The 13,363-nt window shown below is 39.5% G+C and overlaps 1 protein-coding gene across 2 annotated transcripts in view; it reads left to right on the forward strand.

The window, feature by feature from the left end:
• The window catches only part of LOC122666944 (lysine-specific demethylase JMJ18-like), a 31,728-nt gene extending 21,651 nt beyond the window's left edge, over positions 1-10,077 (forward strand). For both annotated transcript variants that reach the window (XM_043863073.1, XM_043863080.1), the window contains exons 8-12: positions 4,723-5,091; positions 5,193-6,789; positions 6,895-6,998; positions 8,676-8,873; positions 9,477-10,077. In XM_043863073.1, the coding sequence (XP_043719008.1) occupies positions 4,723-5,091; positions 5,193-6,789; positions 6,895-6,998; positions 8,676-8,873; positions 9,477-9,809 (2,601 nt within the window). In that variant the 3' untranslated portion in view covers positions 9,810-10,077. The remainder of the gene's footprint in view (positions 1-4,722; positions 5,092-5,192; positions 6,790-6,894; positions 6,999-8,675; positions 8,874-9,476) is intronic.
• Positions 10,078-13,363: the final 3,286 nt, after the last annotated feature.

Here is a 13,363-nt window from a genome sequence, read left to right on the forward strand (position 1 = left end):
AAGCCCTCATGTCCATTTGGCCCTGTTGCAGGAGATCTTTGCCCTTTGATAGAGAATGGCTTTGGATGGACATGACCTTCCAAGGCTGCTCTCTCTGCGACACTATTGGGAAGCTTATGTTTGGCTCCGCTATTTACGACATTTGTATGGAGTGGAATCTTAAGAGATGGACATCCAACTCTCGGTCCTTTGACTTGATTTGGAAAGCCATCTCCTTCGATGTATTCTCCAAGCTCAGCTCCATCCACCATAGGTCCTTCTCGGATACCCCTAGGAACAGGCATATTGTTGCCTCTTGGGCCTTTGATAGCTCTCTTTTGCAGCCCCCTCCTCCCTCTTAGGATGGCTTGAGGCTTGCGCTTTTGCGCTTTTGTATCTCCCCCCTCTCTCTTCCCTCTCCTCTTTGTATATCCCCCCCCCCCCTTTTTCTTCCCCTGCCCCCTCCTGGGGTTTAGTAATATATTTATTCACAAAAAAAAAAATAGTAGGTTTTTTTTGTCTCAAATGGGTTTCAATAATCCTCTCCCATAATTTCATAGTATGACTCATTAGTTTTATGCCTCTAGTTATTCCAACTCTGAATATCTCCTTTTTTTTTGTAAATTGGAATCACGATGCTTCTCTTCCATTCATCTGGCATTTTCCTTATGCTTATAATCTTATTAAACAACTTGGTTAGCCAAGATAAACCACATATTCCTAAGCTCTTCCATACTTCTATTGGGACCTGATTTGGGCCTTGTGCCTTGCCTACTTTCATCCTCTTTACAATTTCCTTTATTTCAGACACCCTAATTTTTCGTTTACGACATTTGGCGTCTTGATGGGTAATGTAGTCTTCCGGTATACTATTGCTCGAAGTGTCTTCATTTGGTAGGCTGCAGAAATAACCTTCCCATCTCTTCTTAATATCCTCATCCCTTATTAGTGCTTTAGCATCTTCACTTTTAATACAACTAACATGGTCGAGATCTCTGCTCTTCCTTTCCCTCACTTTAGCTATCTTATAGATAGCCTTTTCCTCTTCCTTTGTGCCCAGATTGTTATACAGATCTTCATATTTCTTTGCCCTTGCTTTTCCCACAATCTTCTGTGCTTCATTTCTAGCAAATTTATACCTTTGTAGATCCTCTACATCCTTAGTCCTTTGCCATGTCTTAAAACTAGCTTTCTTAGTCTTAATGGCTGCTTGAACTTCAGCATAGCACCACCAAGTCTCTCTAGAGGAATGATGTTTTTCTTTCGAATTGCCTAGGACATCTTTAGCAATCTTCTTAATACAAGTCGTCATCTCATTTCACGTCGAATTAATGTCTCTCTTAAAGTCCCATTTTTATTGTTTGATGTTGTATACATTCTCTAATATAGCATATTCCCCCACAAAATTTAGTACTAGAACACACATAATTCAATTAAAACAACTTAGATATGCATTAGGAATGGATAGACATAAAATTATAAACCCTTTTGTAATTATCAAATGTTATAAAACTTGTTCTTCTACTGTCCAACTTATTCCACTCTTGTACGAGAGTGATTTGGCAAAAAATCACAAATATCACAATTTTCCCAAGGTGTCCTGTCGAAACTAGTGAAACCATTCATTCAAAATATGGTATTTATTATAAACTAAAGTATTGTTTTGGTTGAAATTTTTCCAAAACACATATCATCGAAATTTTGATCGAATGTATTCCTTTGGTATCGCACTATATTTCACTTCGACAAAAGTGTTGAAACCGAAATATTTGGAAAAATTTCATGAAATCTTGAACCATAATTCCCAATACACCTTATGGCAGTACCTTATTCGAGAGCTGCATGGAGGTGGACCAAGTCACTTTGGCAAAGATAAAATCCTTTCTTAGGTGGCTGATCTCTACTACTAGCCACATCTTCAAAAGGACGTTCAGCACATGATATAAAGGTGTCATACGTAACACCTTGCCAAGGGAAAGAAGAAAACACAATAGTATTATACTCCCTGCTGTCCATTTCTCGTATACCCAAGGTTTTAGGACTTGGTTTCGCCCCTGGTTTTACTAGGCCAAAAAACCGAGTTCTGCCGAGATCTCGGCGAGTTGGTGTATTTTTTCCCGTCTTAACTCGGTGGTGGGTTTCGGTGGCCATATGGCCAAGATAGGTCCTGAAACTTGACATCCGCCCTATTTTAGGCCTTCTAAACACAATGGAAACATTAGTTTTTACAAATTCAAACCCAAATGGTACTTTGACTTCGGGCCCCAGGTTGGTAGTCTACGGCATAGGTGGGCTCTACCCTAGGCTATTCCACACAATATTTAGAAAACATAATTAAAGTAGAGATGTGAAACAACTTAATTAATCATTAGGAATTAAAAATCATCAAACCATAAACTTTTTAAGCATTAGGCATCATATTCATAATCATACATGGTGATGGTTTGACTGTTTGTTAATAATTGTTAAAAACTTGGAAAGAGACAGATTAAACAATTACAAGTGTAAGTGTGTAACAAGTCCTACGATTTGAAAGTAGCTAGTAAGTGTATAACAAGTCCCACCGGCGAGAAAATACCTTATTAAAGCCTTGGTTTGGTCTAGTTTGATTGAGTCGAACCGAGATCGAGATATAACCAGAGATCTCGATCGAGATCTTGCACAGATCCTGTATCGCCTACCGTCTTGTCTCAAGACTTCACTAAACTAAAAATTTTACGAGATCTTGTACTATGCGTATACCATAGCTTCACACGAGTATGAACTTTGTACTTGGCCTACCCACACTCGGAAGAAGTATGATTCCATATTTGTGGTGGTGGACAGAATTTTGAAAATGGCTCATTTCATACGTTGTTGAAAGACCTGTGATGCTATCCATATAATAACCATATGTTTCAAAGAAGTTGTACGACTCTATGGACTATTGGAATCGATTGTTTCCAATCGTGATGTTGGGTTCAAAAATTATTGTTGGAAGATTCTATGGATGAGGAGGAACACATAACTATAATTTTCTACGGCCTTTCACCAATAGGCAGACGGACAAACCAAAGTTGTAAACTGAAGCTTAGTTAACCTCTTGCGGAGTCTTGTACAATACTGTCAGAAGACTTGGCCATCAATACTCGACATTGCTGAGTTTGCCTACAATAGTTCCATCAACCGCCCCACGGGCCGAACATCTTTCGAGTAGTGTGTGGCATCCAACCCAAGAAGCCGATAGATTTGGTTCTGTTCTCTTCTCATGTTCGAGTTAGCATTAAGGTTGACGGGTTCTTATGTGGGTGATACTGTGCACACACTATGGATGCCACAATTTGCTTCACTGGACAAGGACAAGATTGAAGATGTCACTAACAAGAAGTTTACAATGACATGACAAGGAGGTGTTTACCACTCTTTCCTTGTCAAATGGAAGGGTCGTCCATGGCATGATTGCACGTAGATTAATGAAGATGATTTGAAGTGCATCAACCTGGACCTTTACGAGCATTATATGTCCTTTCTACATTCATCGGAGTTGAATGTTTTCAAGCTGAGGAAAGTTAATGTAGAAAGTAGTACTCCTAGCAGTACCATCGCAAAAAGGGTTGAACCAGGCCTACGGTTCCTTGAATGAACCTGTTCTGGCTCAAGTGAACCAGGTTCAGTTGGTTCAGGCCAAACCAACCAGGTCTGGGTGTTTTCTGGTTCACCCAAAACCAGTTCTAATTAATCAAGTCCAAGTTTCAGTCAAAGATGGGTCATAAAGTAATTAATGCATGTGTGCAGAATTGAGAAGCATTATCTTGTTAGTTACAAGTTACAACTTATACTCTGAAGTCTTGGAAATATTATTTCAGTTAATGAGTCAATTAATTGATTGTTGTGTAAGTCCTTGAAAATGTAAGGCAGTCCATTTATGGTAGTGTAAGCCCTTGAAAATGTAAATCAGTCCATTGAAAATATAAGTCAGTCCATTGATGGTTCTGTTTTAAATGGGGCGTACCCAGTGCACGAGGCTCCTACCACTGCGGGGTCGTGGGAGGGTCATAATGTATGCAGCCTTACCCCTGGCTTTCACAGACAGGCTGTTTCCGTACTCAAACCCGTGACCACTTGGTCACAATGGAGTAATCGTTACCATTTACACATTAACTGGTCAAAAATTCTACGACAAAGTTCCAATGAGAGTCTAAAACACTCCTAGCCACTCTATAAAAGGGCTGCCTGCAAGCATTTTGAAGTAATTTAAAAAAAAGTTGAATGAAATTTCTGGTTTTATGCCAATACATGTGAGATGCTCGGTTGCTTGGTGAGATGCTAACCTAGGCTTTGGTGAGAATCCTTGGTTATATCCCTCTTATCACTTTCTTACGCCTTCCTTTGTTATTAAAATTTGTCAACTCTAGTTGTGTTCTCACTTCCTTGCGATCCTGTCTATTGAGGATTCTGATTCTGTTGCAACGACTGAACCAGGATTCCATTACAAAGGGTGCAATCGTACAAGACAGGCATCCTGACTTCTTTCATTGTGGGTGTATTCACATCACTATGATCAGTTCCTGTAGATTTTCTTTTGTAATGATGCTGAGCTTTCTGTCCTAAGAAGCAAAAAATAAGAGAAAATGATAATAATGTTGTCATTTCTGCTAATGTCCCCTCTCACTTAAATTTATTTTTGGAGGAATTCAACTCAATTGACCTGCTAAAAGTTGAGGTGGTCTGTCTAATTATCTCTCTTTGTCCCATTGGCTGCAGGTCACACAACTGTCACCTTCCATATTAAAGTCTGAGGGGTTATCTGTGTATAGGTGTGTTCAGCAATGTGGGGAGTTTGTTCTCACCTTCCCTCGAGCGTATCACTCAGGGTTTAATTGTGGTTTCAACTGTGCTGAGGCGGTAAATGTTGCCCCTATTGACTGGTTGCCTCACGGGCAAGATGCCGCAGAATTATACCGTGAGCAGGGGCGAAAGACATCTATTTCCCATGATAAGCTGTTGCTCGGGGCAGCCAATGAAGCAGTTAGAGCTCAATGGGAACTTTCATTATTGAGGATGAACACATTGGATAACTTGAGATGGAAAGATGTCTGTGGAAAAGATGGGATTTTAGCAAAGGTGCTGAAGGTAAGCTCTTTCCTTGCATGACTTTGCATATTTTATGAAAGACAATTTTTATAGGTCGTCTTTATTTTTTCGTTGACAATGTAAGTTCAACTTTTTCATAGACACGTGTTGAGATGGAACACACAAGGAGGGAATATCTTTGCACATCTTCACAATCAAGGAAGATGGATGTCAGCTTTGATGCCACAAGTGAGAGGGAATGCATCATATGTCTTTATGATCTTCACCTGTCTGCAGCAGGTTGTCATTGTTCCCCTGACAGATATGCATGCTTGAGTCATGCAAAGCAGCTTTGCTCTTGTGCTTGGAGTGACAAATTTTTCCTATTCCGTTATGAAATTAGTGAATTAAATGTTCTAGTTGAAGCTTTGGAAGGGAAATTTAGTGCGATTCATAGATGGGCAAAACAATATCTTGGACTGGCTTTAAGTTCCTTTGTCCCCAAAGATAAATCGCAGGTGCCAGGGCTTATCCATAAATTATCCCATTCTTCAGAAGAAATGAGACAAGGAGAGCACAGATTGCAAGATGCAGTAGATTTTGTCAACATTGGTTTGAGTTCTACTTCTAGATCATATCCAGATAGTAAGGCACCTGCACCCCAAGTGATACCCATAAAAGAACCTAAAGAACAAAGCGCAGCTATTGCAGTGAGTAAACCTGCTAACCTCACTAATGCCTGTACACTACAGAAAGAGGAATCTGAAGCTCAGTTGGCTTCTGAGAATGTGTACTCAACTGCACCTGGTCAGGAACAAGCAACAGTAGATCGAAGCTTTTGTTTGATGGAAGCAGGAGGCCTGGTTTCAGGTTCTAATTTAGACACCCCTCTTTGTCAGCTCTCTCAAGAAGACACATCATATGGTGAGTTACTAGATGGTACTTCTGGTGAATGTGACACTCCAGCACACTCTACCTTAGTTCCCCTGGGTAATCCCTTGACCAACTTGGCTACAGTGGCCCGTAAAGTGAAAGACGTGATTATTCTTAGTGATGATGAAGCTGAAGAGCCACATAGGTCATTCTCAAGTAAAGCCGTTGGCGTAAAGGACCTGGAAGTTTCTTTAAGAATTACTAATTGTATTGATAAGGTGAGTCCATGTATTTACAAGAGAGATCAAGTGCTGGATACACCTGAGACCACTGTGTCAGTGATGAGTAAAGGGGATATAAACTTGTTAGCTGATGTGGGGAAGGATGATCAAATCTCTGGCCCAGCGACATTCAACACTGCAGATCTTGGAAAAAGCAAAACATGCCAAGAGTACAACTTTAGGATATTGAATGATACACTGCAGGGAACCCTACCGCTGAACATTAATTTCAATAAAAGTGGTTCTGCCATTGCAGCTTCTGGGAAAAACATCCAGGATTTTGTCTTTCCCTGGGATACTGGAAACTTCAAAGTGGCAAAAGCTGGGATCTCTCTTCAACAATCACAGCCATACACTGATGGAAAATCAAACAAAGATAGCGATGAAAAGGTGGGATTGCATGTCAATCCAATGTTAATGGATAGGTCATGGCCTGTGATTACATCATCTTCTGTACCAAATAATCCGGACAGATATCTTCGTCATAAAGGTCCTCGCATTGCAAAAGTGGTACGAAGGATCAACTGCAATGTTGAAATTTTGGAATTTGGGGTTGTGCTTTCTGGAAAGTGGTGGTGCAACAGCAATGCCATATTCCCCAAAGGTATGTTTTTGTTCAACTGTGCATTCTCTGAAAGCCTAATTCTTTTTTCAGCTTTAAAAACAGGAATCACACATTATTTCTTTATGTGTGTTCTCTTTATTGCAGGATTCAAGAGCCGGGTTATGTACATTAGTGTTTTAGATCCAACAAAAATGTGTTTCTATATATCAGAAATCCTTGATGCAGGACTCCTCAGGCCTCTTTTTATGGTAATACCACTTCCTTTCTCATTTGGGTTTGATCACCTTTTCTGCTTAAAGGTATTGTGTAGAAGCTTGAGATTTAATTTATCAGTTCTGTTAGCAATTAATCGTTTTCCCTCATGATGATTAATATTTTTCATGTTTGACGATTCTTCTTTTCTCTTCCGGTCTTTGGATCTTGAGTTAAGTTGTAACCTGTTATTCTGCTCCTTCCGAGCTCCTTGACCAAATGCAAAAAGATTTGTCTGCATAATCTCAGAGTATTTGCTTATGGGCTGGCAGACCAGCAATAGTGGGAATTCTTCTCAGGGACACCCTCACAATTCATCAACTTTTAGAAGCTTCCAATTCTTGCTTGTAATCTACATTGTTTTCTAATAAATTTCACTCTCCAGCTGTTGATTGTTTCACTCCTTTATCTTTCAAAGGGAAAAAGTAAAAAAGATCTCTGAGAGTCGTTTCACGGATCCGAAAGAGAGTACTTGGGTTCTCCCAATAACTAAAAAGTGTATCAATCTTATGCTCTCTTTATCTTTCTACCTACACGGTATTCTTCCTATATTCGAGGAAAACTCTTCCAGTACAATACCAGAATTGTGGGTTGTGAACTATCCTAGCGACCTACCTAATTTATTGTAGTAATTTTCGGGATCAATGATTGTACCATGCAAAATAGATTGCAATAGCTAAATGATGGTGTGCAATATCGGTCAGCCATAGACCCCCTGTTACTGGATCTAATCCTCCAGCTTTTGAAGGTCAGTTTGCAAGTCAAGAATGTACGAACAGGGAAGAACACATGAGAAGACTTTATTTAGATGGATTGGTAGCATAGATGGCCCTGACGAATGGAGTTTAGGCAGTGCTCTCATATACGGGAAATGAGGGGGGTCGCAGACTAACCACTTTGGCAGTTCACATCGGAAAGAACCATTCCCAAATCTGGGGAGACACAGCAAATCGAGGACAATGAGTGATGCGAAGGAGAAAAGGCTTATGATGTGATTAAGGGCCTTCAATTTGGACAAGGGGATTTGGCACAGCAAAAAAGACAGTCATCGAGGTTACTTGTATTCCTTGGAAACCTCCACCCACGTTACCATTAATATTTCTTGGCCCACTATTGGCCAAACCACCTGGGCGCTGGGCGCAATGTGAGTAGGATCACTTAGCCATGCTTCATAATTGGAAAAATGAGCACCATGGAACATGCCTGACACAATGACAATTAAAATATTGTAACATTTCTGGATGAGCTTTATTACCAATGCATGGTGGATATGGATCAAACCTCAAAGTTCTTCTACCCGGTTTTCACTCATGCTGTACCTTGTTATGGCCTGCAATGTGAGTAGGATCACTTAGCCATGCTTCATAATTGGAAAAATGAGCACCATGGAACATGCCTGACACAATGACAATTAAAATATTGTAACATTTCTGGATGAGCTTTATTACCAGTGCATGGTGGATATGGATCAAACCTCAAGGTTCTTCTACCCGGTTTTCACTCATGCTGTACCTTGTTATGGCCTGCTATGTTCACGTATAATGTTTGTATTGGCATGATTTCCAACACTCACCTATTTTAGTACCTATAGAAGGGTCTTATTTCAATAAAATATCAGCATTCTATCTGAAATAAATCTAACAGAACAATGACGCAAATTTTTGGCTTTTCAGGTCACTGTGGAGCAGTGCCCAAGTGAGGTATTCATACATCTTTCAGCTGCCAAATGCTGGGAATTGGTGAGGGAGAAAGTGAATCAAGAGATAAGGAAACAGCATAACCTGGGACGAATGGCCCTCCCCCCTCTACAACCGCCTGGAAGTCTTGATGGCCTGGAAATGTATGGGTTTTTGTCTCCGGCGATCATTCAGGTAGTACCTCTCTTTTCATGAAGGTCAAACCCCTTGCAGAGTTGTTAGATGTTGTCATTCCTGGATTGGAGACTACCCTTCAACTTTGCTTTCAGTGTCCCTTAGAAGCAAAGTTTGTTTCAATTATATGAGTCTTGCTGTAGATGTTTCCCCTCCTCGACACACCCCCCCCCCCCCCCACCGCAACTTTTTATCAATAGATAATCAATGAAATGATTGAACCTTAGAGGCAAAGGGGCATTCCAAATTTGGCCTTTAGAAATGATTGCACTCTCTTTTGCGGCACAAAACTTTGCATTTCTGGAGAAAATGCATCCTATATCTTATTTAATAGACCAGATTATTTACTCAGATTTATCATTTTAGAGGCTTCCAAGCTGTTATGCAGAAGAAACTTCACTAAAGCTGGTATAAAACTTCCAACCCACAGAAATTTTGAACAATTGGATTTCATTGTCACTGTATATTACTACAGTCCATCGTTCTCTTTCTTTTTCTTGGAGGCTAAACATCCTGCCGCTACCCTAATCTCTGTATTTGTTAGCATATATCCTTGTGCAGATACTGAGAAATTGATTCATTACATACTGATTTTTGTTACAGGGTATAGAGGCCATGGACCGGAACCGGGTCTGCATCGAGTACTGGAAATTCAGGTCCCAGACCCCAAATTCAGTTGGCTGTCAACCTGGAAATATTGTTGCAGATCCCAACCTGAAGACCAAGGAGGACCCCACCAGTCAAGAGGCTATCAATAAAATTGAGAATCAACCTTCAACCGTTGGGAATGATACAGTACTCAGGGGCCTGTTTATGAAGGCAAACCCAGAGGAACTACATTCACTGTACAATATACTAAGCAACAAACAACCAAATGCTGATAGAGAACTCCTAACTCGGCTTCTTGATGAAGAGATTCAGAAGCGGCGAAGATAATTCTTTTTTTTCCTCAAATTTTGTAAGTCCTTCCCTGTGTTATGGGTACATTTTGTAAATACTGTATCATTGTTCAGATACTTGCAGTTCGACATAATTCTCTCCCATATAGTCCTGGTACTCATATGGACATTGGACACATCCCTATGAAAAAGGGAAAAGGAGAGGAAGTGCTGTGCACACATATTTTTTTTAACAATATGCAAAAATAGATAATGTAGCAATCTAATTCTAATTCTTTTGCAATAAATATTTGCACTTAGTGCTAGTTTACTCATTTACTCCTTTTGCCATAATAGTTGCCAGGATTTCTTCAACAGTTTAATCTCAGGCAGGATGTTGTATCTGTATTCTATGTTTGTTTCACACTTTCACTGACTTGATGTGGAAATGATGATGATATACCGAATAGGTTATTGTGAAAAGTGATTCAAATTGCTTGGGAATGTGGATACATATCAAGGACATTTATTATTTTCTTTTGCACTGAGGAATAAGCATCTTGATGAACTGTCCTAGGTTGGAGTAGGTCACTAAATATTTGATACAGGTACCTCGGCCGGAAGGCAGTTCAATGAGATTTCCAGGTGGAAGTGTTGGAAGTTGGCCATTGCTCATCTTTTAAAGTTGCTAATAATAAGGAATGGGCTCTTTAGCAGCAACGCTTTCAATTTTAGGGTTTAATATATGTATGGGATGAAAGTATATTGCTGTTACCGTTTTCAATCGGCAGGTTACGAGAGGCCTTCCAAAATTTAACTACTGATTATGATTCTGCCAGAATCAACCTGAACCCAAACAAAGATTAATTTCTTGGAATTCAGTGATATCAACAAGACTTTGGATCTGCCTCGAAACAAGGAATGGACTACTGACTACTAACAGCAAAGTTTTCAAATTTCACTTATAAAGAAAAGGGAAAAACAAATTGTCTGGGAGCGTGGCCTACACCGGCACTCCCATGAATCTATCTCTCTCTCTCTTTCCCATATGAAAAGACACCTCTATACCCTTGTTTTGAGGAGAGAGATAGACACAAGGGAGTGCTGGCGTAGACCATACTCCCGGACAGAAAACTGCTTCCCGAAAAGAAAAATGCCATAAGCCAAACCAGAACATAGGATGATTTTTGGGTAGGATAGCATTCTTAGGCTGTGTTAGGTATACATTCAAGGTCAATAATGCATTCCAAGAAATAATACCAAACTCAACCTTATTCTTCCACTCATGATCTTTAACATTTGGATCCACTACATATTTGACGTATATTTGTAATCTCATCATCTCAACCTTGACATTTTGCGAGTTCCAGGCACTCAATCCCCTGTAGATCTCAATTCTCAATCGTGTTTAAAGAGAATGGACTATACAAATATACATTATATAATGGATTATTTTAAATAAGGCTGTGTTTGGTATGATCTAGAATACATTCCAAGAATGCATGCCAAACGCACTCTTACTTACCTCAATTTAAGTAAGTTATATGTTGGGGTGGGCACTATAATTTGTCACAATGTCTGGGAAGAAAAGAACCTATAGATTTTCAAGTCATCTACCCGTTAGCCTCAGCCTCTCATTGTCCTTCGGACAATTTTGCAAAGCTGTAATGAATGTGATATTGGTTCCAGGAAGTAGAGGATTTTTAAGCAATAAATTATGATGGTGTCAACTTAAGTCCAGCCTTACCAAAAACCAAAAAAAAAAAAAAAAAAAAAAAAAAAGTCCAGCAGTGGATGAATCATCAAAACAGTAAGGATGTTTTGTGATAGCAGGTGGTGGCTTTTTTTCTCCATCAGGATCAATTCATGTCATGGAGGCAGCAAAAATAAGAAGTGCACTCAGATGAGCAAGGAAGCTGGCAATCCATGAAGAACCACAATAAAGCATCCATCAAAAACCACAAATCAAAAAAACATCCAAAATTATGAATTAACCATTCATCACAAGTTATCTTACATCTTAACTGCCACTACAAATTAGCTAGTAAGTTCAGCATCCATCATAAACTAGATCTGATTAATGGAATTGTCTACTCTTAAGTAGAAAGGTAATCCCATAAAAATGTCGCATCATGTTCTTATCGGTCTGAAACTTCATCAACCACTGTGTATGTAAACCCTCTCTTTTTGCAAAGGCAGATCTCCGTGTCTACTCATGCTCATTCAAATCATCAAACTTCATTAACCACTGTGTATGTAAATCCTCTCTTTTTGCAAAGGCGGATCTCTGTGTCTGCTCATGCTCATTCAAATCATCAAATGCATCTTCTAGTGTGGATTCATCAAAGCCTTCAATTTTCATCACTTTGATATTCGAAGAGAGACAATCTTGGCAAATTGTGTTATGATTATTTCCAGAAAACTCTTGTTGGGTTTCTTTCCTTGATTCACCTCATCAATAAGGAAGTCACAGAGCCTACATTCCATACTAGTCATGCATTCAACTGCGCATTGGAAGTGTGTATGAAAGCCTTACCCACAGTGAGAACATTCCACTGGGGCGTGCCTTAGTTCTTGAATCCAGCTGTACCTGCATTTCGTAACATGTTTGGTATCCACTGGGGCGTGCCTTGTTTTCAGGTATGGACTCCAGTGATTCAAAACAGGTCGACTCGAGATCAAATCGCCCAGTTCTGCTGGAAAAATCCGAGATAAACCATCCAAATTAGTCTAAAAACAATGAAATTCAAAATCACTGTAAGAAATGAGAAGAAAGGAAGGAATAGATAAAACACCTAGCAAAAAGAAACTTAAGGATTTGGCAGCCAGCAATGGTGAATTTAAGAGTCGCAGCAGCACTCACGCACGTCTGTCTTCAAGCCCTAGATTCCACAGACCACAAGTTTCGTATAAAATATGAGAGAGAGAGAGAGAGAGAGAGAGAGAGAGAGAGAGAGAGAGGGGGGAGGGGAACGTCGAGCGCCATTGATGACCTCTGTGTTCAGAGAGGCTCCAACAGTAAGGGATGAAAACTCGCTCGATCCATTGGGCCTCGACAAACAAATTCAAGAAAACAACTTCCCATAGAATTTGTAAAAGGTCATTTTACGGGTTATGCTCCCAAAGGTACAATATGTTGATGAGTTTTAAATTCATCTTAAAATTAAAATCCTCTAAAATGTTATTGCAGAAGTTGATTTTACAGACAAACAAATGGAGCCCTAGATAGTGAGCTTAGTGCATCTCTTCTGTTACTATCGCTATCATAAGGAGTACCAATTCCTGTATTTTTAAATAAAATCTGGGCTCTACCGGGTGATTTACTCTGTGTTTGCTAACACAATAAAATTTATACAAATTACAAAAAATGCACTCAAACAAAACTACCATATCTTAATCATAATTTCTCTTTAATTTTTTACATCGTTGGATCATGGGTTTTGATCATTTTCTAGAGCATCAAAATTAACAGCTGAATGAACCACAACTCGGTCCAAAATATTAACAGCATTTTGAAAAATGATGAGGTAAATGGGGAGGTGTGGAAGGAAAATTGTAAGGTATTCATACATATCAATAGATGTAAATCTTACAGACAAAAAGTAGGAGAAA

Source organism: Telopea speciosissima, chromosome 1 (assembly GCF_018873765.1).
Source record: "Telopea speciosissima isolate NSW1024214 ecotype Mountain lineage chromosome 1, Tspe_v1, whole genome shotgun sequence".
NCBI classification, from domain to species: domain Eukaryota; kingdom Viridiplantae; phylum Streptophyta; class Magnoliopsida; order Proteales; family Proteaceae; genus Telopea; species Telopea speciosissima.